We start from the raw sequence: 26,223 nt of genomic DNA, 5'->3' as shown, positions 1-26,223 counted from the left end.
AGGTCATCTCTTAGAAAACAGGAAGGTATTTTCATAGAAGACTGAAGCACTTCTCATAGAAGACGGGAAGGTCTGCTCATAGAAGATAAGCGGATATCGGCACGACTAGAAGGTTTTCTCACAGAAGACCAGAAAGTCTTCTCATAGAAAAACGGATGGTCTCCTCCCAAAAATACAAATGGTCTTCTCACAGAAGAGCAGAACGTCTTCTCAAAGAAGACCGCAAGGTCTTCTCATAAAACAACAGAAAGTCTTCCCATCGAAGGGATCACAATCTCTATTTACAGAAACTTAATTTTGTTTAACTTATCCCTGAATGTCTCATATCCCAACTGAGCGAACCATAGTGCATGCCAACATTTACTCGCATAAGTGACAATAATCTGGATTGCTTTTATATTCGGAAAAAAAAGGAAGAAATCGGAATACAACAGCTTAACATCTAAAGAATGACAATAATTTCTCTTACTTTCGTTTTAAATCTACTTGAATCCTAGCTATGTGTATGTCCTTTGCCTATCACTTGCTCTTGCTGTCCATACACCGCCCTCTCTCCCTACCACTCTTTGTGGCATGCTGATCATCTGCCTCTAGAGTTCAAGTGTAGATGGTTGTTTGTGTTTTTGGTAATGCATTCAATTGAAAGGCCATTGAAAACTAATGGCATGAAAGAGAATAATGATTGTCTCCAGTCCTGCACCCTCTATGCCGGCACTGGGGAGCCAAGAAAAAGTTCGAAATGTTAAAGACTTTTATGTGAAAACTTCGATGAAGATAAGCAGATACATAAGCGTTTATTATACGGCTCAGTATTATTAAGTGTTCGTAGTAGGGGGAAAGAAAATAAAAAATACGAAAGTCTTGTTTGGATTACTACAAAAAAACCAGGGAGAGGGAGGAAATATTGAATTATATATACGTTCTTATTAATATGCAAGTGATTTAAACAAAAAAAATCTACATGACAATGAACAAAGATTTTTTGTCTTAGGCTGTAGTATCCATTACGAACTTCAAATACCAAATTTGAAACATTTCCGGTGAATAATGTCGCCATTTTCAATACCAAAAATCCTGCAGAGTAAAATTTGAGTAAAATTTTATCAACTATCTTCATTTCGTTCGGAAGCTAAAGTTATTCCCACAGATGGGGCGGACATTGCTAAATCGACATAGAATTTAATGCTGATCAATAATATATACATACTTTGTGGGGTCTAAAATGTTAATTTCGAGGTGCTACAAACGGAATGACAAACTTAATATACCTTCCATATTATGTTGGAGGTTATAACAGTGCACTCTTCTTATAGGTCTTGCTGGTATAAAATCATGAACTTCTAATAATATTTGCTGGATTTGAAAATATTTTCAAGAGTTTCACATTTTTTTAAACCAGTAAAGAAAGTCTTAAAGTCGCGCGGGACCGACTTTATGATACCCTACACCACTTGCTAATTTAGTAGAGCTGCGCATAACAATTAAATATTTTCATGGGAGAATTCAATCATACACGCTACGATTATAATTATAATTTAAAGTTCAAAGGACTAAATATGCCGAAGCATTTGAAATCGGATAAAAATATATATGGGAGCTATATCCAAATCTGAATCGATCTCGATCAAATTTAGCAAAGGTATTTCTGAGCTGTATTTGAAATATTTCCCCAAATATTGTTGTTACAGAGTGCATATTACGGCTGCGGAGGACAAAGATAACAAATCGGATGAACAATATATATGGGAGCTATAGCCATATCTGAACCGATTTCGATCAAATTTGGCATACTTATTTTCAGGTCCAATCTGATCGTACGTGCAAAATTCCATACTATTCGGACTGATATTACACGTTTGGTGCACAATAAAAGGCAAATTGGACGAAGATATATATGGGAGCTATATCTAAATTTTGACCCACTTTTTTTTGATTTTAATAGGGTTCGTCCTTGGGCCAAACAAATGATTTGTGCAAAATATCATCTGGATAGGGCAATAAATGCGAACTGTACTTTGTTTACAAAAATACATGGACAGACGGACGGACGGACATGCATAAATCGACTCAGAATGTGATTCTATGCAGATCATCAAAAGGAACTATGTGTCTATGTCGTTTCCTTTTGACTGTTACAAACAAATGCACAAAGACATAATACCCTCACCACCTTGTGGTGTAGGGTATAAAAATATTTTCGTAGGTCTTGCCGGGCAAAAATCGTGCTTTACAAAAAAATGAGGAAAAAAAATATTGGTCCAAAAATTGGTTTCAAAAAATTCCGTCCGTCTGTATGTCTGGCTGGCTTTTGCGCACGATTCACCGATTTAGTCCAAACTTGGTACATCTTAAAATTATTATCAACTCCTGATCGAGTTTGAAGATGGGAAAGTCAACATTTTCACAGAAATAACTTACCACGCTGAACAAGAAATGATCGTCCGATTTTGTTTTAACTTTGAAAATTCTCATATTTGTATCATTGCTAGATCAGGTGTGAAAATGGATAACATCGGCCCATCCATCAAGAATCTGTTGACCACAAAGGGTCAACATTTGGATTGACCATGTAACTCATAAAACGCAAAACAAGCATCCGATTCCTTTCAAATTCGGCACATTCCATTATTTTTTCCGATATAAAATCTGGTGTGAAGATGGAATTTATAGGACTACTCCTTTTGGTATCTCCCCCACAATGGGTCAAAATTTTGTAAAATTATAACTCTTATAAAATGCGAAATATATGTGCAAATTTCACACTTCCTAATATTTCTACTAAAATAACATTTCTAAGGAATTCCGAACAAAAATGTTAGGTGACGTGATTTTAAATTTTCCAGGCCAGAAACTTAAGGCTTTTCATACTCTACAACACTATGTGTTGGGGGTATTATAAGTTTGATTGGGCCAATAATTATGTAACACCTCGAAATATTGTTTTCCCACATAGGAAAGTATACATGGATCTTCCTATCTCGCCGAGCTGAGACGATCTGTTTTGGAGATGATCGCATAATATTGAGGGGCTGAAATGGACCAAAAACTGAAAAATTTCCTGATTTTGCAGTTGCTCTACAGGTCGCAATTATAGACCAATCGAAGCAGAAGTCAGCACGGGACTAGGGCTTAGGGCTGGAAAGGAGACTTCCAATTTTGATGGTCATCGGGTAATATTTAGTGGGTGAAATAGACCATAACATTTGTGTTAAATTAAAGTCAAATTTTCAATTAAACCGAATATTTTTAATCCCGGTGAAATCACAAATAGACGAATAGGTCGATTCTGACCGTTAAGTAGATACCGACTGTAAATATATCGGATATATATAGCGAAATATATACAATGTTTATTTACAAAAGGAGGGTATGCTAGAATGCTTATATCTCAAGAATGGCTGAATCGATTTTGACAAATTTTGTCAATTAAGAATGCCCTCTTCGCATAAAAGTATAAAATCTAAAGAAGTCGCATAAAAAGATACGAATAATGATGTTAATATAGATTTTTTAATATTTTGTGGCATATTCTTATTTTTTCATATTTTTTATCGCATGCGATTTTTTCAATTTGACTTATAATATTGAAGTGTATATATTTACAACACAGATTGGGGTTATTATATACATATTGCAATTATCGTCCGATCCTCACGAAAATTTTAACAAGGATAAGGTTAGGCTCAGAAGTGCTAGGCCTATTGTTTTGAAAGATGTCCGCAATATATTGAGGGTTGAAATGGACCAACAATTAAAAATATTCCTGATTTTGCAGGTCAAGAATAAAATCCAAAGGACACGAAATCTCACATAAAATTAGAGTTTAGGACTGCGGCTAGAATGGACCACTATTTTTGTCTGAAAAGTACCAACATTATTTAAAGACGATATTCGAAATACACAAAAGGTGAACTTTTGACCTTTTTAATGCTGTTCTCGTTGCCGAATATAGCCAAATATCGTAGCCAAGAAAATCATAAATTTGGAGATTCTGAGGGGCCTCTTGCTTTTGGAGGTGATTGCAAAATATTAGGGGTTCAAATGAACCATAAACAGAAAAAAATCCTGATTACCCGATTGAAGCCAAACGACACGCTTGAGAAGAGCGTTAAGGACAGTGAAGAGTTCTAGCATTTTGGAGGACCATTGGATTATATTTAACTGTAAAATGGACCACAACAACTAACAGCACGACAGAGTGCGTAAATATTGGCAAATGTTCCTTGTAAAAATGTTAAGGGTAATATCTGGGCAGCGCTCCGTGATATAATTTCAAAAGCGAAACCTTCCAAAATCGATCTGAATATAAGGTGGCTTCTACCATATTGTAGTGTTGTAGGGTATCACATGGTCAACCCCGCACGACTACAGCTTTTGCTTACTTGTTTTTAATAATTTAAAAGACTTTTCGGCAACTGTAATGCGATGATTTTCCGCGTATATTTCCCTTGACATACTTTTCAGAAATCGTGAATGTTTTCATGGGCTTACTGGAGTAAAGTCGTAAGTTCTTTTTTAAATATAGTTTGTAAGGATTTCATTATTGAATTTTTAACAGTTTTTTTTTTTTTTTTTAACTTGAAACTCCAAATAAAACATTTAATTAAAAAAAAAAAAAGTGGAGTTTTAAATAATATTTTTCAATGCCTCTAGACCTAAAGTTACAGGTTTAAATGCAAATATATATATCTTCCTATTGCGTTTTTTTTTTTTTTTTTAATTTTTTATTGAATTGAAGGTAAAACCATAGAAATAGTTCACATAAATTGTGGAAAAACTTTGGATTTTTAAGAATATTTTTCAACGACTTCCTAGCAAAAGCGATTTTGAAAGATGTCAATCTAAAAAATCGAGGACTTTCTTCAAAAAAGAATTCAAGAATTGTTTTGCAAAAACTATTGAATTTATCATTAGATTACTGTAGCGAATCAACATGTCGACCACTATGGAAATGACAAAGGTTAAAAATAGAAAAATCTGGCCATCGCTTAATTGATTAAATTTAAATTGTAATAAAATAAATATTCGCCTAGATCACAGCGAGTATTCGTGTTAAAACTTTAACACCACAACAGGTCATGCAATGATATCCATTTCATCCTGCTTCCGTGCCACATCACATTATCACCTCGAAACCTAATAACCTATTTAACACGACGTGCAACATTAACAAAATTCTATGTCAATAAATATTCGTTTCATAATTCCGAAATCGTCTGCCAGTCAGTCGTCCATAGAGTTTCATAGCAGACAGACAAGATTTGTTGCTTTTTAGGGCCTACTGCGACGGAGACATCATTTCGAACATTCACAGTTGAATTTTTGCTTCCAACCTAACGTGTCATGAATCCATTAATGGAACTATCCTTGAATAGCAGTCAGTCAAATAAAAATCTTCCACTAATATTGGCCACCGTGTGGATAATAAGGGAATATTTCGCCACATACACTGTGTCGGCGGTCATTATCGGTCAGTATGCCATTTCCGATCAGGGTCGTCAGTTACAAAGTGACATTATGGATGAAGTGTTAAGGACCATATCAAATCCTGAGGTCATTATCAAATATCTGGTGGAGGGAGAAATGTATCCCCAGGATGATTCGGAGGCAACAATGAGTGCCGCCGAAATCAGGGAGAAGTTCTTTAGATATTACTCAAACCCTGAGAAGTCCATATGGTTTTTGGATAGCATACAGGCGTATAAGTAATTAAATTTAATAATTTCTAAAAACCAATTTAATATTTTTTTGGAATTTATTTTAGCAAATTTGAAGCAAATCTTTTGAATCCCAATCACCGCTACCACCGCAATGGCTACTTCATTATCGTCTATACGGGCAGTGAGGCCACCCGTTTGGCGAATATCAAAGAAATTTTCCAGCGCCTTTTTTGGATTTATGTCACCAATGTCAATGTCCTGATGATGGTGGGTAAACATGCCTTCGTCTATACCTATTATCCTTTCGCCCCGGATAAATGTCACTCATCCCAACCGGAATATCTAATGTCTTTCTATGACATTGAGAAAAAGCCTAACTTTACCACAGCCATCAAACTCTTCCCCAGCAAGGTAAAAAATATGCATCGTTGTAAACTGTCTGTGGCCACATGGAATTTTCCTCCGTATATTTTCTTGAACGATGATGAAAAGGAGATGGAATTGACATTTTTGCGTGGCATCGAGGGGTTTGTAATAACTTTGCTTGCGGAACGTATGAATTTCTCAATTGAAATTAAACAACCAAATCCGATTGGAAGGGGTGTAATTTATCCGAATGGAACTTCGACGCTGGCAGCTAAAATGGTGAGTAGAAGATGAAACAATTTTCAGTTATATATATGGGTTATCGCAGCGGACCTGTGGACCAAGTTAATGAATTAAAAACATTTAACGGGTTAATTCGTAAAATAATACAGAATATGAACTTAACCAATCAAAAAAGAAAAGGGTATTCAAAGTTCGGGATGCCAAATTTACAAAAAAAAAAGGTTCTAAAAATACTGTTAAAATCATAAAAATATATATTTTTAAATGGGCCATACGAAGACGTACATTTACATAGAAAATGTTCTGTCACAGACGGTAGTACTCACTAGGAACTTCAAGTACGAAATTAGGTACAATTGCAGTGAATAGTGTCGCTAAACTCATCCAAATGCCAAAGATAGGGAGGTACCAAAGCCTAGACCTATATTGACAATTCTATGCAGGGATGTTCTTACATAATGGAAATGCATACTGCAAATTCGGCTTAAAATTCCGAGTAAAATACCCCAAAAAATATTGATTCTGTCGATGCAGCTTTATGGATGCTATAAATGTTTGCGCGCCCAAGGCTTTAATACACCCTCCAGAATATTTTCGCGATAATATTGGCATTTATTCTGATACCACCGTCGATTAATACGAGCGGAGAGCGACCATAGGCTGTTATTTGTGCCAACCTAAGGTGCACATTTTCTGCTGACCTCTTTGGCAAGTAAACATGATCATTTTGTTTGTTTACAAACTTGATATTGAAATCTCTGTTGGTATCTATACTAAATTCGGTCTGATGTGCCACAATTCACACCATATGGATTGATATTAGCCATTTGGTGCACAAGAAACCTAAAATCGGATGAAGATATATATGGGAGCTATATCCAAATCGGAACCGATCTTGATAAAATTTGAATCATTAATTGCTAGTCTGTATCTGATATCTGGTGCAAAATATCAGTCTCGTAGAGTCCTTATATATATACGAATGTGAGGGACTTAAACACCGCATCGGATGAAACATATACATGGGAGCTATAGCTATATCTGAAATTTGAAGCACAGGCTTGTAGGCTGAATTCGGTCGGATGTATCACACCATTTGGACTGATCTTAGCCATTTGTTACAGAAGAAACCTAAAATCGGATGAAGATATATATATATATATATATGGGAGCTATATCTAAATTTGGGCCGATTTTCACCAATTTCAATAGGGTTCGTCCTTGAGCCAAACAAATGTTATATAGAAAATTTCATCTCAATGGAATAATAAATGCGACCTGCATTTTGTTTACAAAAATACATGGACAGACGGACAGACGGACGGACGGACGGACATGCATAAATCGACTCAAAATGTGATTCTATGCTGATCACCAAAAGGAACTATGGGTCTATCTCGTTTTCTTCTCCATTTTACAAACAAATGCACAAAGACATAATACCCTTACCACTATGTAGCGTATGGTATAAAAATGAAAAATGTTATAACCATAACAGTCATTCCATATACACAAAGCTATTCCTTTCCGCTTCCTCGGACTGATAATACTTTTGCCTTCAAAAGAGCCTATAAGAACAAAAAGTAACATTAATTTATCTATATCTATATATATAAAAGAAAGTTGTGTTAGTTACTACGCTTATAACTTAAGAACCGCTGGACTGATTTTAACGATTCATACAAATTCGGAATTGTCTCCTGTCCGAAAAGGATAATATCCAAAAAATCGCGTAAAAATGTGATATATTAACATTTTCATTTTGACTCTTGAAATGTACAATAGTAATGTTTTATTTTGCATATTTTTTTTCCATTTTGACTTACTTTTTTCTAATGTATATTAGTAGTGTTTTTTATATTTTATTTTTGAATTTGAATATTAATACCAATTTATTTAATTGACTTGATTTCTGGAGAACTGAAATTGATGGCGGGTTACATGGAAGTGTAGTACTGAATTATGTAATGGCGAAACGGAATAGATGATATCGAAATAATTAAACGCGGTCACACCAAAGTTAAAAGATTATTACTTTTTCAAAATCGCTAGAAAAATCACAAAAACGAGATCTCATTGCAAAAATCGGGAAAAAAAATCGAAAAAAGATTTCAATGGAATCGAATTTTAAAATAATAGTACATTTTATTGACAAACTTTGTAAGGATCTTTAAACATTTGCTGTAAAAAATCAGCGAACAAGTGGAAGATTTTTTTCAATTTGTTATTCTTCTTTTGCATTCTTTTTTTTCAATTTGTACTATCATATTGAGTTCAGTGAATTTTTTTGTGAACAAAATAAAGAACAATTTTTCACTATATACAATTTTTCACAAAAAAAAGAAATAAGTGCGAAATAGGATGTTAACTGACATTTGGAAGATGCGAATACATTTAAACAAACAAAAATGACCGAAAAAGCCTAATGGGGCTCATTTAAAAGCGTGGACCTACTTCTTTTATGTGACAATAATCCGTCCAATGAGAGGTCAAAATGCAAATTCTTTGGGAGTACAATCAGTAAAATGCCAAATTTAAAGGGTGCGAAATAGTAGAGCGAATGGGACTTTTAATAAGGAAAGGATTTCTATCCTTCCAGAAATTCTTTCCAAACATTCAAGATACCTTAAATCGCTTTTGCAGGTCATGATATCGATCATAACTCACGGATAAGGGTACAACGCGATTTCATATTTATATAACCATCGTATGATTTAAGCTATTTTGGGGTCTTGGCCACTTTTTTTCATATTTTGGCCCTTATTTGGCATCTTTGTTTCTAAGGGGGTAAAGAACCTCTTCGCGTAAAATTTTAAATTTTTAGAGTGGGCCCATTTTGGTCTTGACCACATTCATCAATTGATTTGGCTAAAAATTGTATTTATGTTAACCTGGGGTAGGGAACCATCATACAGATATTTGCCACCTCGGAATTTATATATGTAAAGTCCCCACATTGGAGTATCCCCAAGTCCTTTTTCTCATCTAATATGTGGTCAGAAAAGAAAATGTTGTATTCTATTGAATTTGTAACCCCCCAAGAGAATATTGGTTGGGCTACGTTTTGGTATAACCCTTATATGAATGTATCCCTGATTTCAGCTATGACCGTGGTCTTGGCCACGTTTTTCAACTGATTTGGCCTTTATTTGGCATCTTGGCTTTTCTTTTTCGAGGGTCTTGACCACATTTTCCAATCGATTTTGCTGTATTTAGGCTACTTTGTGAGTAGAGAACCATCTTACAGAAAAATGCCAACATAGGTAAATATTTTGGTAAAGGGCCCAGGGCCGCCAATCTATAGTGATTTTTACCGATTGGCGAACAACAACACGGGCATTGTTGATTCGTCATTGAATTTTACTATGAACAAGAACATAGACTTCTTGGGGACTCTAAAGCGCAATCTGAGGTGCTATGGTAATGGGTGTAAAAGCGTAATTAACTTTGACTATTCAGAAATTATTTTGCCCTCCTTCCATAGGTATTTATTTCAATATTTATGTAAAAATTTGTTCACCTTTATGAGCCAGATTTGTGAAATATTATGCTATACAAAATTTGCATTAAAGACTAAAACTACGGGCCGGCAACGCGGACCGGGCCAGCTAGTTTTAAATAAATAAATACATTTCAAGATTACTTGTGTGCCGTTATTTTTCCCGGCACCAATTTCAATCAAACGCATGTTACTATTGCCACAGCTGGAACTCCACTGAGTAAATTATCTTGTTTACACTTCGAATTACTGTCATGTACTAACTTCGGTGGGGGTAATGACTTCACCCATGTATGTCGTACAGGAAGTAATTAACTGCGGCTAATGACCAACACGATAGAGAAATATGCCTCAACATTTGTTTTGCACACACCAACAAAAATATATTTTGAGTAATTGAATCAAATTGGTTGGAATTGCCATTGATTGGTGGTGAAAAATATCAGGAACATATATGTTAATATATTTCTTATACCAGGAATAACCCGTTATGCTTTTAATGCTTAATGCTTACAATGCTTTTCCAAGAGATCGTGCAAAAGATTTTTATTATTTATTATTATTTTTTTAAAAAATTTTATGCATTCAAAGTTTTTATGTTTTTATACCCTACAACACTATGTGTTGGGGGTATTATAAGTTTGATTGGGCCAAAAATTATGTAACACCTCGAAATATTGGTTTCCCACATAGGAAAGTATATATGGACCTTACTATCTAGCCGAGCTGAGTCGATCTATCTATGTATGCCCGCAGTCCGTCTGTCCATGTTAATATGTAATCACTCTACAGGTCGCAATTACATATGGCCCGATACTCACGAAATTCTGCATGGTGGTTGGGTTATGGTCAGAATAGAAGCGAATTGCTTTTGGAGATGACATGGACATAAAAACCGAAAAATTTCCTGATTTTGCAGTTGCTCTACAGGACGCAATTATAGACCAATCGACGCGGAAGTTAGCATGGGTCTAGAGGTTAAGGCTGGGCAGAAGCATTTCAATTTTGATGGTCGTCGGGTAATATTTAGTGGGTGAAACAAACCATTATATTTGTGTTAAATAAAAGTCAAATTTTCCATTAAATCGCGAATATTTTTAATACTGGCGAAATCATAAATAGACGAATAGGTCAATTCTGACCATTACGTAGATGACGATAGTAAATATATCGGTTATATATAGCAAAATATATACAATATATATATACAAAGGAAAGGGATGTTAGAATGCTTATATCTCATGAATGGCTGGACCGATTTTGAAAACTTTTTTCAATTCAGAATGCCCTCTTGACAAAAAAAGTATAAAATCTAAAAAAATCGCATAAAATAATGCTAATAATGATGTTTAATAGATTTTGTAGTATTTTGTGACCCATTTTTTATTTTTTCATATTTTTTATCGCATGCGATTTTTTCAATTTGACTTATAATATTTTGTAATATTTTTTCAGCTTACAACACAGGTAGGGAATTTTATATAAGGATTGCAAATCTCGTCCGATCCTCACGAAAATTTTCACAAGGTTAGGGTTGGGCTCAGAAGGGCTAGACCTATTGTTTTCAAAGATGTCCGATAGACCTATTGTTTTCAAAGATGTCCGCAATATATTAGGGGGTTGAAATGGACCAACAACTAAAAATGTTCCTGATTTTGCAGCTACTATAAAGGTCACGAAATACCCAAAAGGCGAACTTCTGGCTTTCTTATGCTGATTTCATTGACGAATATAGCCAAATATCGTTGACAAGCAAATCATATAGATGAGTCGAAATTTGAAGATACAGAGGGGCTTCTTGCTTTTGGAGATGATTGCAAAATATTTAGGGGTTCAAATTAACCAAAAACAGAAATGTTTTTCCGATCACACAATTGAAGCCAATCGACACTCCTGTGAATAGCGTTAAGGACAGGGAAGAATTCTAGCATTTTGGATGACCATTGGATTATATTTATCTGTAAAATGGACTACAACAACTAACAGCCCGACGGAGTGCATAAATGTTGGGCACATGTCCCTAGTCAAAATCCTAATTTCAAAAGCGAAATCTTCCAATATGGACTTGGACATTCTAACATATTGTAGTGTTGTAGGGTATAACACAGTCGGCCCCGCACGACTATAGCCTTTTCTTACTTGTTATTTATTATTATTTTTTTAAAAAAATTTTAAACATTCAAAGTTTTTATGTTTTTGTTTTTTTTTTTTTAAATTTTTTCTTTTTCGGAAAGAATAATGGGAAAATGTTCACCTCTTACACAAAAAAGTCTTCAAAATTTTTCATTTTTAAGTTGAACGAGTGGAATATTTTATTCAGACTAGGCTTGAAGACTCAATACTTTTATCAACACAAAATCTATTATTTGTTGTCGGGTACCTACCTCACAAAGGGCCAAAATTTTTAATTACCAAAACGATTTTAAAAATACCGAAATTAGCATCCGGTTGTCTTTATATTTTACACATCACAATATTTTTATTAGCCCAAGGTCTGGTGTAGAGATGGAATATAATGGTCCACCCCTTGTCCAGAGTCTCAAAATTTTGAATATCCATGAAGTTCAGAAAGACTTCAATACAACTGTACCAATTTTCAGAATGCTTACATAGTTCTCACGTCATTAATTTCTGAAAAACCATTCATATATTTTCTACTCTTTTTTGAATTTTAGATTCTAGATCGAGAAGTCAACATCACGATATCCGCCTATACACATAATGCTCAACGTGCGGACATAATGTTGGCCAGCACCAGTTACCTAACATCGACTTTCGTTCTAGCGATACCAGATGGTCAACCACTCTCACCTTTTGAACGTCTGATCAAACCATTTCGTTACATTATCTGGTCCTGCTTCAGTTCAAGTTTTCTCTTCGCGATACTACTGATTTATTTCATTAGACTTTTGGGTAGATCCGATTTAATGGATTTTATTTATGGACAGGATAATCGTAAACCGATCACAAATCTCATTGCTGCCCTCTTCGGCGTGGGATTGGTGAATAAACTACCATATAGGAATTTTGCCCGCTATCTCCTAACCGTGTGGATGCTCTACACCTTTGTTCTGCGATCGGCATATTCTGGAGAACTGTTTAAAATCCTACAAGATGGCAGTTCGCGAAATGTTATGAGCAGCATAGAAGAAGTCGTGGTCAATAACTATACCATCTATGCTTTTGCAACACTGGAAAAAGTCATCAAAGAATCCGTGCCTGAGGCCAAGGTAGAAATGGTTAACACCACCGAAGAGGAGCTATTGCTCCGAATCAGCAGAGGAAGTGCGGATGATAAAATTGTGCTATGTTCACTCGATCTCACCATTCAATATTTTAATCAACTACATCCGCATGCCAGAGTGCGTATCCTGCGAGAACCCGTATTGACAGCACCGCTCATATTCTATATGCCTCGCCATAGTTATATCAAGCTGAGGACAGGCAACCTGATATTGGATTTAATACAATCTGGTCTAATGAAGCGTTACCGACGAATGATTCTTTACTCATCGACAAAAATTCAGCAGGATCATGTGGAACCCACAAAATTGTCAATACATTTATTATTCGGAGTATTTTGTACCTATGGTGCCGGTTTAGTTTTTAGTACGATTGTCTTCGGCTTGGAGATGATTTCGAAAAGATGTCGTTCGTTGGCGGTAATTATTGATTTTTTAAATATGTAGAATAATATATTAGATGTTAAGAACAATTATTTACAATTGTGTTTCATTAATCCACTGTTATATACCGTCAGAGGTCTTTGAAAAAATTGAGAAGAATGGCATTGTCTGGATTTATTTGAAAAAAAATTATCTGGGCAATAAATACAAGAAGGCACACAAAGATTTAATATATACAGAAGGTCGCTAATGTATAGACGAGATATCTACAATGGGTGACATTTCAAACGGCCATTAATATAAAGCCTGCTATGGTATCCCGAGCATGCCAACAGTGTCCTTTATATTTATATTTTATATATTTGGAAGTAAATTAAAAAAATCTAAAATAAGTCCGTTAAATAATGCTGCTTAAATTTCAAAAAAATCTGAATATAAAAAAATGCGAAACTTAATTACCAGTATTGGCGGTGCCTATTACGAACTTTGTAGTAGAAGCCCCCTTATGTCCAAATCCATTTTGCAAGATTCTGCTTTTGAAATTATGATATAGAGTACTGCCCAGATATTGCCATTAGCATTTTGACCAGGGATATTTGCTTAATATTTACGAACTCCGTCGTGCTCTTAGTTGTTGTGGTCCATTTACAGCCAAATATAATGCAATGTTCATCCAAAATGCTAGAATTCTTCCCTGTCCTTAACTCTCTTCTCAGGCTTGTCGATTGGTATCAATTGTGTGATAATGAATTTTTTTCCGTTTTTGGTCCATTTGAAACCCTAAATATTTTGCGATCAAATCCAATAGCAAGAGGCCCCTCTGTAGCTCCAAATTTAGACTCATTTATATGATTTGCTTATCTACGATATTTGACTATATTTGTCAACGAAATCAACATAAAAAAGCCAGAAGTTTTTTTTTTAAAGTTTTTATGGGAGAATTCAATCATACACCCTATGACCATAATTATAATTTAAAATTCAAAGGACTAAATATGCCGAAGCATTTGTTACTTTAAATTCGGACTTGTATTGCCCATTTGGTGCAAAATTAATTTGAAATGAGATAAAGGTATATATGGGAGCTATATCCAAATCTGAACCGATCTCGATAAAATTTGGCAAAGATATTTCTGAGTTGTATTTTATATATTTCCCTGAATATTGTTGTTACAGAGTGCATATTACGGCTGTGGGTAAAAAATATAACAACTCGGATGAAGAATATATATGGGAGCTATAGCTATATGTGCACCAAATTTGACATACTAGCTTCTAGACTCAATTCCGTCGTAAGTGCCAAATTCCATCCAATTTGGGCAAATATTAGACGTTTGGTACACAATCAAAGGTAAATCGGACGAAGTTATATATAGGAGCTATATCCAAATCTGAACTGATCTCGATAAAATTTAGCAAATGTATTTCTGAGCTGTATTTGATATATTTCCCCAAATATTGTTGTTATGGAGTGCATATTACGGCTGCGGAGGACAAAAATAACAAATCGGATGAACAATATACATGGGAGCTATAGCTATATTTGAACCGATTTCGATCAAATTTGGCATACTTATTTTCAGGTCTAATCTGATCGTACGTGCAAGATTCCATACTATTCGGACTGATATTACACGTTTGGTGCACAATAAAATGCAAATCGGACGAAGATATATATGGGAGCTATATCTAAATTTTGACTGATTATCTCCAATTTCAATAGGGTTCGTGCTTGGGCCAAACAAATTATTTGTGCAAAATTTCATCTGGATAGGGCAATAAATGCGAACTGTACTTTGTTCACAAGAATACATGAACAGACGGACGGACGGACATGCATAAATCAACTCAAAAAGTGATTCTATGCAGATATTCAAAGGGAACTATGGGTCCATCTCGTTTCCTTTTGCCTGTTACAAACAAATGCACAAAGACGTAATACCCTGACCACCTTGTGGTGTAGGGTATAAAAAATGTAGAAATTTTGGCGTTTGACTTTCTTTTAGTTTTTTATCTCACCCTGTATATAGCGAAATCTATATAATGTATATATACAGAGAAAAATTTGACAAATTTTGTCAATTCAGAATGCCCTCTTAGCACAAAAGTATAAAATGTAAAAAGATCGCATAGAAAGATGCCGGTGATGATGTTAATATAGATTTTGTAGTATTTTGTGACATTTTTTTTACTTTTTCATATTTTTTGTCGCATGCGATTTTTATACCTTACACCACAAGGAGGTCAGGGTATTATGTCTTTGTGCATTTGTTTGTAACAGGCAAACGGAAACGAGAGAGACCCATAGTTCCCTTTGATGATCTGCATAGAATCACTTTTTGAGTTGATTTATGCATGTCAGTCCGTCCGTCCGTCCGTCTGTCCATATACGGCCAATGAAACCGTCACACGTTGCCCGAATGTTGTTCTGCGGTATTTTGACCCATTCCCAGTGAAGCGCTTGCTTGAGGTGATCCACACTTTGGTATTTTCAGTGCCAACCTTTCCTTCCAAAACACTCCAGACACAATAGTCCAACGGATTGGTATCCGGAGATTTTGGTGGCTATTGTGCGCTGGAAATGAAGCGAGGAATCCCATTTTGTAACCATAGTGCTGAGTCCTATTGGAATGTCCAAGGTCTGCAGCCAAAATGTTTGCGTACCCAATGCTTTAATACACCCTTCAGAATATTTTCGCGATAATATTCTGCAACGAATGTTCGGCAGTTCAACACTTTCGGCCAAGCGAAACAACTATTTAGCTCTTTTGAGTCTATTTTCCTTCTGCTGCGGTGGAAGTTCTTGCACTTTTTGGAATTTCAATGGCTTTACCCCGAGCTTGTATACTATGTAATGAGCTGTCACTGGAATAATTTTAATAGCGAGTGGCTTAGAAATGATAGCAGTCTGATGTTGGTTGCAGTTGTTTCATCTCACCCTGAATTGGCGATTTTCGAATAACATATTTCCTTTATGTTTCTAATGAATTTCTGTCATATCATTGGCTAATAGCAGAATTATTCTGCAATATACATTTTGTCCCATCTTTAAAGTTTTATTGTAGCCAAATCACACGCCAAAAAACTCAAGGATCAGTGTTTTCTTTTGCGATTGTATATGTCAGGGCATTTCGACATTGGGAAATCTTCCCATAAATTCGATACATAAAAAATCGTTCTTTTAAAATCAGGCAACATTTTCTGAGGATGTTTTTTAGGGTCATGGGTAACTTGCAAAACGAGAGACGTCATGTGCCGGCGTGAAATTTTTGCAAATTTAATTTTCGTGACACTTGATTTCTAATTAAGATAAATTGCTGTTCAAGAGCAATTGCACTTGCCTGGCAGAAAAAGGGGCCAATTGTTGAGAGCTGCTTATCTGTTCGGTCAGTGAACAAGCAAAATTCCTTTCAAAAACAAGTAAATTCTACCAAAAACAAGAGCAGGAGTCGTGCCATGGCTCCATTTGTAAAAATTCTCGAGAATAACAATCAAAGTTCATCGTCGCTGAATTTGCCCTTAATCTTGGCCACAGTTTGGATTGTAAGAAATGATTTTGATGTGCACACTGCCTCGACGGTGACAATTGGTCAATATGCCATTACCACACATGGTCGTCAGCTGCAAAACGATTTAATTGATAGGGTTATCAAAGGAACTATGAGTCCTTGCCCGGTTATTATGTGTTGGGTTCATAGTGAAATGCAGATAATGAATGATGAGGAAAAAATTCGAGAATTTTATCGGAGCTATATGAATCGAGAACGTTCAATATGGTTTTTGGACAGTATGGAGGCCTTCAGGTGAGTTATATAAGGAAATCAAATATACACACCCATTTGAGTTGATTGGACGAGTGGTCAACTGTTTGCTTGTGTATGTGTATATTTTCCTGGCAACTAATAAGATATATTTCATAAGTTATTAACATTTTTTTTTTTCCAAATTTCAGAAAATTAGAAAAGAACCTCCTCAATCCCTATTTTCGTTATCAACGCAATGGCCTGTATATACTGGTCTATACAGGCCTAGAATCCAAACGTTTTTTCACCATACGAAATATATTCGAACGTCTTTTCTATCTGTACATAACGAATGTCAATGTCATAATGATGGTTGAACAGTATGCCTACATTTATACCTACTATCCATTTACACCGAATCGCTGCCATTCACCACAACCGGAATATGTGATGTCATACGAGGATATTGAGTCGAATGAAAATTTCACTCTAAGTGAGGGAGGGTTATTTCCAAATAGAGTTACCAACATGCATGGCTGTCCTGTGTCAGTGGTAACCTGGACTTATAAGCCATATACATATGTAAAGCGTGACCGGAAAACGGGTGCTTTTATGGGGCTGTATGGCATAGAGGGGTCCGTAGTAACACTGCTCTCGAAACATATGAATTTTACAATTGTCATCAAGCAACCCAATCCATTGGAGCCAGGTGAGCTGTTTCCCAACGGAACAGCAACGGGAGCAACAAGAATGGTAAGTAGTTTGGAAGATCCGTAAATCAGATAACCAAAAACTGTGAAGTACTTTAAGGGAATAAATTAACCGAATTAAAAAACAACTAAGCAAAGGCTATAGTCGTGCGGGGCCGACCATGTGATACCTAACAACACTACAATATGTTCGAAGTCTCCTTATATCCAAATTCATTTTGGAAGATTTCGCTTTTGAAGTTTTGTCATGGAGCACTGACCAGATATTGCCCTTACCATTTAGACCGGGGACATTTGTGCACTCCGTTGTGCTGTTAGTTGTTGTGGTCCATTTTACAGCTAAATATAATCCAATGGTCATTCAAAAAGCTAGAATTCAAAACTCTCTTCTCAGGCATGTCGATTGGCTTCAATTGTGTGATCAGTAATTTTTTTCTGTTTTGGTTCATTTGAGCCCCTTAATATTTTGCGATCATCTCCAAAAGCAAGAATCCGTTCTGCATCTACAAATTTATTGGCTATATTCGTCAAATCAAAATAAAAAAGCCAGAAGTTCGCCTTTTGTGTATTTCGGATATCGTAAGTAAGTGTAAGTAATGTTGGTATTTTTTTCACACAAAAGTAGTGGTCCATTCTACCAGCTGTCTTTTGGTTTCTATTTGCGACTTTATAACGGCTGCAAAATCAGGAACAGTTTTAGTGGTTGGTCCATTTCAACCCCTAAATATATTGCGTTCATATTTGAAAACAATAGCTCTTCTGAGCCTAAACCTACCCTAGTGAAAATTTTCGTGAAGATCGGACGATAATTGCAATCTGTATATAATAACCCCAACCCGTGTTGTAAGGTGAAATCGGTCCAGCCATTCTTGAGATATAAGCATTTTAGCTAACATCCCCTTCCTTTGTATATATGTATATGAACTATATATCCGATATATTTACTATCGGCATCTACTTAACGGTCAGGATTGACCTGTTCGTCTATTTGTGATTTCGCGGGGATTAAAAACATTCGCGGTTTAATCGAAAATTTGATTTTATTTAACACAAGTGTCATGGCCTTTTCACCCACTAAATATTACCCGATTACCATCAAAATTGAAAGAATACTGCCCAGCCTTAAGCTCTAGCCACATGCTTACTTCCGCGTCGATTGGTCTATAACTGCGACCTGTAGAGCAACTGCAAAATCAGGAAAATTGTCAGTATTTGGTCCATTTCAACCCCTAAATATTATGAGATCATCTCCAAAAGAAATAGGGTTCTTTTCTGACCCTATCCCCACCTCCAATCTAAATTTCGTGAAGATCGGGCCATAATTGCGACCTGTAGAGTGATTACAAATTAACATGGACAGACGGAGAGACGGACAGACGGACGGACCGACTCAGCTCGGCGAGCTAGGAAGATCCATATATACTTTCCTATGTGGGAAACCAATATTTCGTGGTGTTACATAATTTTTGGCCCAATAAAACTTATAATACCCCCAACACATAGTGTTGTAGGGTATAAAAAACACCTCCACCTTAGGGTAAAGTAAACATTAGAAGAAATGTGGCAAAAACCATAAAAATGCCGAATATCGGCAGGTACCGTTATATGCAATGTTTCGCCAAAGGAGCTAGAACCCATTATGACCTACAAATACCAATTTTCAGACAAATCCGTGAAAAAATGTGGCAACAATTATCAAATTACCGAAAATCGGCAGGTACCGCAATGTGGGGGCAATACGTGGACCTCCATTGCAAACTTTAAATACCAAATTTTAAACATTTTCGATGTATAATGTCGCTTAAATCAACAAAATACCGAAAATAGGGAGGTACTAAAGGTACCTAACCCATTTTTAATACCAAAAGTCCTACACATTTGTGTAACATTTTATCAACCTCATTTCTTTCGGAAGCTAGAGTAATTTCCACAGACCGGCAGACGGATAGACGGACGGACATCGCTAAGTCGACATAGAATTTTATCCTGATCAAGAATATATATACTTTGTGGGGTCTAAAATGTATATTTCGAGGTGTTACAAACGAAATGACGAACTTAATATATATTTATTATATTATTTCTTCTTCTTCATTTCAGATCTTAGAACATGAAGGCAACATCACTGTCATGTCGTACATTCTCTATTCGGAACGTTCGAAAAGATTGCAACCCAGTGGCAGTTATTTGAGGCAATTCTATGTTCTGGTAATGCCCTTAGCTAGACCATTAACACCGTTTGAGCGTCTATTGAAACCATTTCAATGTCTAGTTTGGTTCTGCTTCGATACTAGCTTCTGCTTTGCTATTGGTTTCATATTCTACATAAAATTACTGGGCAAATCGAACTTGATGAGCTTCGTGTTTGGTAAAGGTAATCGCATACCGTTCACGAATCTCTTAAACACTCTGTTCGGAGGCGTTATGAACTCTGGCAATATGCCACAAAAGAATTTCGCCCGATATCTTCTAATTTTATGGATGATGTACACTTTTATATTGCGGTCCGCATATTCGGGGGAACTGTTCAATATACACCAGGATGGTACGGGACAAAATAATCTACAAACTTTGAGTGAAGTTGTTGCCAACAATTATACCATCTACACTTTTGGAGTTCTGAACAGTGTCATGCGAAACGCAATACCCGGGGGACATATTAAAAATTTCAATAAAGTGGAAACAATGGATAAACTTCTGAGGACCATAGGCGAGCCGGAGAGTCGCGATAAAATTGCCCTGGCAGTATTGGACACTACGGCGAATTATTACAATCAAAAGAATCCCCGACGTCGCGTTCATGTTCTCAAGGAGCGTGTCATACCAGCTCCATTGGTGTTCTATATGCCACGTTACAGTTATTTGCGCGGCGAAGCGAGTCGCATTGTCCACAAAATCGTCGAATCTGGACTTATTCGTCACTATACAGCATTGAATTTGTATGCAACCGAATCGTTTGACAAACGTCGTGAATCGGCCGATTTATCTTTGGGCGTACTGGTGGGAATTTTTTCACTGCACGCTACTCTGTTGTTGATTTGTTGCTTAATTTTCGCTTTGGAAATGTTATCGACGAAGTATAAGAGAATTAAAAAGATTGTAGATTTTTTGAATAGTTAATAAAATCGAATGCACAAATATATTTGTAAATTAATTTCCTAACTTTATTTTGTACTAAGTAGGATTAAACCTCATATTAATTTCCTAACAAAAACCAATTATTGCGGCATTTATTTTGAAGTTATGAGAGTGGATAGTAAATATATATATATATATATATATATATATATATAATGAAATGTCCTTAAGGGCATTTGAAGACGGTCCTTCCATCTGCTGTTAAGTGCGGAAATGTTTGCATCCTACTTAACTAAACAACGGGACTTTGAAAAATTATAAATCAAAAATAAAAATAATTATAAATCAAAATGGCTCTTATGTTTTCAACTTGATTCAATTTGTGTGAATTTTTTCCTAGGATTCCTTGATGAAAATCTTGAAATTTAAAGGAGACCGTGGTCAAGAATCATGTTTTTATACCCTCCACTATTGTATGAAGGTTTATTAAGTTTTTCATTCCGCTTGTAACACATCGAAATATACATTTTAGGCCCAACAAAGTATATTCTTGATCAGCATAAAATTCTACGTCGATTTAGCGATGTCCGTCCGTTTGTCCGACTATCCGTATGTCCGTCTGTGGAAATCACTCTAGCTTCCGATCGAATTGAAGTAGAATGATACAATTTTACTTAAATGTATATTATGTCTGTAGGACTTTTTGTGTTATAAATGGGTCCTATAGGTCCACGTTTTGGTATAGCCCCCATATAACGGTACCTCCCGATATTCGGTATTTTGATAATCTTAGCGACAATATTCATCGGAATTCTTTCAAATTTGGTATTTGATGTTCGTAATGAATGCTTCAGTCTATGACAGGAGATTATCTGTGCTGCTCCATGTCTTCGTATAGCCCCCATATAACGGTACCTCCCGATATTCGGTATTTTGATGATTTTAGCCGCATTATTCACCATTTTATACCCTCACCATAGTATGGAGGGTATATTAAGTTTGTCATTCCTTTTGTAACACTTCGAAATACACATTTTAGACCCCACAAAGTATATATATTCTTGATCAGCATAAAATTCTATGTCGATTTAGCGATGTCCGTCTGTCTGTCTGTGTAAATCACTCTAGCTTCCGAACGAATTGAAGTAGATGGATAAAATTTTGCTCTAATGTATATTATGTCCGCAGAACTTTTGGTATTGAGCTAATGGGCCATGTTGGTCCACGTTTTGGTATAGCCCCCATAAAATGGTACCTCCCGATAAATATAATTTAAATGAAATATTTTTCAACGACATTCTGCATAAGAATCTTTTTTCTATTTTTTTTTTTAAATATTTGTCCAAACCTTAAAGTCTGTTCAAGTGTTTGGCAAAAAAAATATTTTCAAGAATTGTGGAGTATTTAACAACGTTTATAAAAGTTACATGGTTCAGAATTGTAAAGTTTTTAAAATATGTTTCAAGGACTTCCTGCCAAGAACCCGTCTTTATTTTCCATTACAATTTTGCTAAGAATAGTGGATTTTTATACCCATTTTTCAAGACCTTACTGAATTTGAAAAATGCGTGGGCCCTTTGAAAATACTTTTTTTATACCCTCAGTCATATGGCTGCATATATATTGGCCAAAACGTGCCGGATGGGTAATATCGGCCAACTCCTTCTGGAACAAAAGGTCAAAATTTTTACAGAAAATAATTTTCCACATACAATCTGGATCATCAAATTTTGCTCAAACTTTGCAAGTCCAAATATTTTTATCAGTGCTTAGTTAGGTGGAAGAATTAAGAATATTGGCCCATTCTACCGAATATCTCCCCATAAAGGGGTCAACATTTTGAATAATTATAAATCTTATAAAATGTGAAATAGGGGTTCGATTGCCTTCAAATTTCACACACCCCAATATTTTTATTAACACAAGATCTGTTGTTAAGATCGTGTATATCGACCCACTCATTCTGGTAAATTTAAACGCATCCCAATATTTTTATTAAAAAAAAAAGATCTGATGTAAAGAATGGATATATTTTCGTACCTCCCCCATAACTGGTCAAACTGGTTGAACAGCCATAAAGCTCATAAAACCCATTCCTGATATCTTTCAAACTCGTCACATCTCAATATTTCGATCTGTTTGTAACATGACAAAGGAAGCGAGATAGAGCCATAGTTACTTTTGAGGATCTTCATAGAATCACTTTCTGAGTCGATATATGCATGTCAGTCCGTCCGTCCATATATTTTTGCGAACAGGTCGCATTTATTGTCCGATTGAGATGACATTTTTCAAACAATATTTGTCTGGCCCAAGAACAAACGCTATTGAAAATGGTTAGAATCGGTTCATATTTAGATATAGCATTCATTTATATCTTCAACCGATTTCAAGTTTGTTGTGCACCATATGGCACATCTGACCAAATTCAATCTAGCAGCAAGTACATCAAATTTGGTAAAAATCGGATCAGATATAGCTATAGGTCCCATATATATTTTTAATCCGATTTGGGGCTCATGCGCTTCACATGCGCAATATGCACTCCACAACAATTATCTTTCGTAACAGATTTTTTTTGCTTCCATATACAGGGTGAGATAAAAATTAGTACAACAAAGTCAAACTCCATAATTTTTACATTTTTTTAAATTTTATTAAATGAAAGCAAAAAATGTCGGAAATAGCATACAATTTTAGAATAATAATAGATTGGTCACCTTTGGCACGAATTATGGTCTTCAAACGGCTAATGAAGCCGTCACACGCTGCCCGAATGTTGCACCGCCGTATTTTTGCCATTCACGACGAAGGTACTCGATACTTTGGTGTTTTTTAGTGCCAACCTTGATTTCCAAAATACTCCAGACACAATAGTCCAACGGATCGGTATCCGGAGATTTTTATGGCCTTTGTGCGCTGAAAATGAAGCGAGGAACCTAATTTTGTAACCATTCTTGGGTGGTGCGTGCAGAGTGCGATGGTGCTGAGTACTGTTGGAAGGTACAAGTTCTGCGGCCAAAATGTTTGCGTGCCCAAGGCTTTAATACGCCCTCCAGAATATTTTCGCGATAATATTCGGCATTTATTCTAATGCCACCGTCGATTAATACGAGCGGAGAGCGACCATCGGCTGTTATGGCGGTCCACACCATCACCAAGGCCGGCGCTTGAGTTCTGGCGGCCAATCGAAGGTGCACATTTTTAGCTGACCTCTTTGGAAAGTAAACACGATCATTTTGTTTGTTTACAAAATGCTGGACAACGAATGTTCTCTCATCGCAGAAAACCAAATTCGGCAGTTCACCACTTTCGGCCAAGCTAAGGAAATCTTTAGCTCTTTTGAGTCTATTTTCTTTTTGTTGCGGTGTAAGTTCTTGAGTTCCATCACTAAATCGGATCAGATATAGCTATAGCTTCCATATATATGTTTCATCCGATTTGGTGTTAAAGTCCCTTACATGCGTATTATGCACTCCATCAATGGTGTTTGATGCCGAACATCAGGTGCAGCTCGAAAATACCTCTGCCAAATTTTATCGAGATATGCTGAGATTTTATATACCTTCTATATACGTCTTTATGCAATTTTACAGTTATTGTTCATCATATATGTAATATCAGCCCAAATTGGATATTTTTTTTCATATCCAACCGAATTTTTCCATTTGAAGAAACTCGGCTCAGTACATCCATTGCTCCAATAAATATTTGTATACCCTACAACACTATGTGTTGGGGGTATTATAAGTTTGATTGGGCCAACAATTATATAACACCTCGAAATATTGGTTTCCCACATAGGAAAGTATATATAAATCTTCCTATCTCGCCGAGCTGAGTCGATCTATGGATGTCCGTCCCTCCGTCTGTCCATTTTAATTTTTAATCACTCTACAGGTTGCAATTATGGCCCGATCTTCACGAAATTCAGAATGGTATTTAGGGGTTCAAATGGACCAAAAACTGAAAAATTTCCTGATTTTACATTTGTACATCTGTACAGCAACAGGTGCTCGCAATAATAGACCAATCGACGAATTTTAAACGGGGCTAGATAATTCTTATCGAAGTCATATCATGCACTATAGAGCAATGCAATTTGGTACTAGAGGTACAAAGGCATTCAAATACGGTTCATACTAATTTGTTTAAACAACTGCACATAAATTCTCTATTTAAACTGTTTGGTTACGGGAACTCTACTATATACGCATAGTGGTCTAGGGTGTCTTATAGTCGGCTCGCCCGGCTTTTGACCTTTCCTATTGTTTTTTTAATGAAACGTGAAAAGAATCGTAACATTGCCCATATACCAGTTTACTTTGTATTCAACTTTAGAATCCATTTTCCTCGGCACTGGTCACATTTTGTAAGTTTACATGATTAAAAATACGTTTGTACCTAAAGTAAATAGTCGGACACCACAATTATTTTGTTATTAAATATAGACGATTGCATGAAAGAACTATAACCATATATTTAGAAACTATTAATAGTAACTGTTATATTCGAGTAGAACGTATACGGTACCACCGTATATATAAATATTGAATGATCGGTGAAATTTAAAATTTTAGTTCGCATTTTTATACAGGTATATTATTGTACCTCCCGATATTTTTAAGATTCTAGTTGCAATCTCTAACGGAATAATTTAAAATTATTATTCAGAGTTTGTGGTGGGTTCTACCCTCTGTGGCAGAACTTTCTTTATATATATCATTAGCCTCCATATAATTTTACCTTCCCATTTTCAGTACTTTGATGATTTTACCCTCAGTTTCCTGCAGAATAGCTCAAAATTCGGTATTTAGAGTTTAAAATGTATTCTTTTTCTGTAGCATTTTCTAAAGAAATGACTTGAAAATTAGTATTTGGATTCCGTGATGGGTTTTTCTGCATATATAGAATAATTTTCTTCACATATTATTCCAGATATTCGGTACTTTGATGACAGTAGCCAACTTTTTTTCAGATTTTTTTTTTCAAATTGTGTTAGATGTTTCAAATAACAGAAGTGACGCATATCCCTGGAATACTGGAATTTCGGCATTTAAAGATATATTTTTACATAAGCCACATTCCAATTTTTTTACAAAAATTGTTCGGACAAGCCTTTTTTTAAAAATATTTTCAAGAAGTAAGACTAATGCCAAATTCTATACTTCTGCCACTATTTAAATTTTGAACAAAATTAATTTAATATATAAATTGGACTATGTCCAGGTGGGGAAAATGAGTTATGTCGACCTCCTCTTCCACCATAAAACTCGAAATATTCATGGGGGATGTCAT

General features: G+C 35.6%; 2 protein-coding genes across 2 annotated transcripts; both read left to right on the top strand.

The window, feature by feature from the left end:
* The first annotated feature begins 5,343 nt into the window (after window positions 1–5,343).
* Window positions 5,344–13,457, top strand: LOC131802200 (uncharacterized). The gene is made up of 3 exons (XM_059121856.1): window positions 5,344–5,705; window positions 5,765–6,305; window positions 12,444–13,457. The coding sequence occupies exons 1-3, from the start codon at window positions 5,344–5,346 to the stop codon at window positions 13,455–13,457; spliced, it is 1,917 nt and encodes a 638-aa protein (XP_058977839.1).
* Window positions 13,458–16,850: 3,393 nt separating this feature from the next.
* Window positions 16,851–25,742, top strand: LOC131802197 (uncharacterized). Its single transcript, XM_059121820.1, has 4 exons — window positions 16,851–17,197; window positions 17,347–17,890; window positions 19,948–20,847; window positions 25,686–25,742. Exons 1-4 carry the CDS (start codon window positions 16,851–16,853, stop codon window positions 25,740–25,742), a joined length of 1,848 nt encoding a protein of 615 aa, XP_058977803.1.
* Window positions 25,743–26,223: the final 481 nt, after the last annotated feature.

This window comes from Musca domestica, unplaced genomic scaffold (assembly GCF_030504385.1).
Source record: "Musca domestica strain aabys unplaced genomic scaffold, Musca_domestica.polishedcontigs.V.1.1 2, whole genome shotgun sequence".
In the NCBI taxonomy this organism is placed as follows: Eukaryota; Metazoa; Arthropoda; class Insecta; order Diptera; family Muscidae; genus Musca; species Musca domestica.
This window is presented reverse-complemented; position numbering and strand designations above follow the sequence as displayed.

What these genes read in the sequence shown, in the direction of transcription:
- LOC131802197 (XM_059121820.1), top strand. Translation starts at nt 16,851, where the DNA reads ATGGCTCCATTTGTAAAAATTCTCGAGAATAACAATCAAAGTTCATCG. An exon ending in CAACGGGAGCAACAAGAATG is followed by an intron (nt 17,891 to 19,947) that starts GTAAGTAGTTTG and finishes TCTTCATTTCAG; the next exon opens with ATCTTAGAACATGAAGGCAA. An exon ending in ATTTATCTTTGGGCGTACTG is followed by an intron (nt 20,848 to 25,685) that starts GTGGGAATTTTT and finishes TCCCATTTTCAG; the next exon opens with TACTTTGATGATTTTACCCT.
- LOC131802200 (XM_059121856.1), top strand. Translation starts at nt 5,344, where the DNA reads ATGAATCCATTAATGGAACTATCCTTGAATAGCAGTCAGTCAAATAAA. An exon ending in GATAGCATACAGGCGTATAA is followed by an intron (nt 5,706 to 5,764) that starts GTAATTAAATTT and finishes AATTTATTTTAG; the next exon opens with CAAATTTGAAGCAAATCTTT. An exon ending in CGACGCTGGCAGCTAAAATG is followed by an intron (nt 6,306 to 12,443) that starts GTGAGTAGAAGA and finishes TTTGAATTTTAG; the next exon opens with ATTCTAGATCGAGAAGTCAA.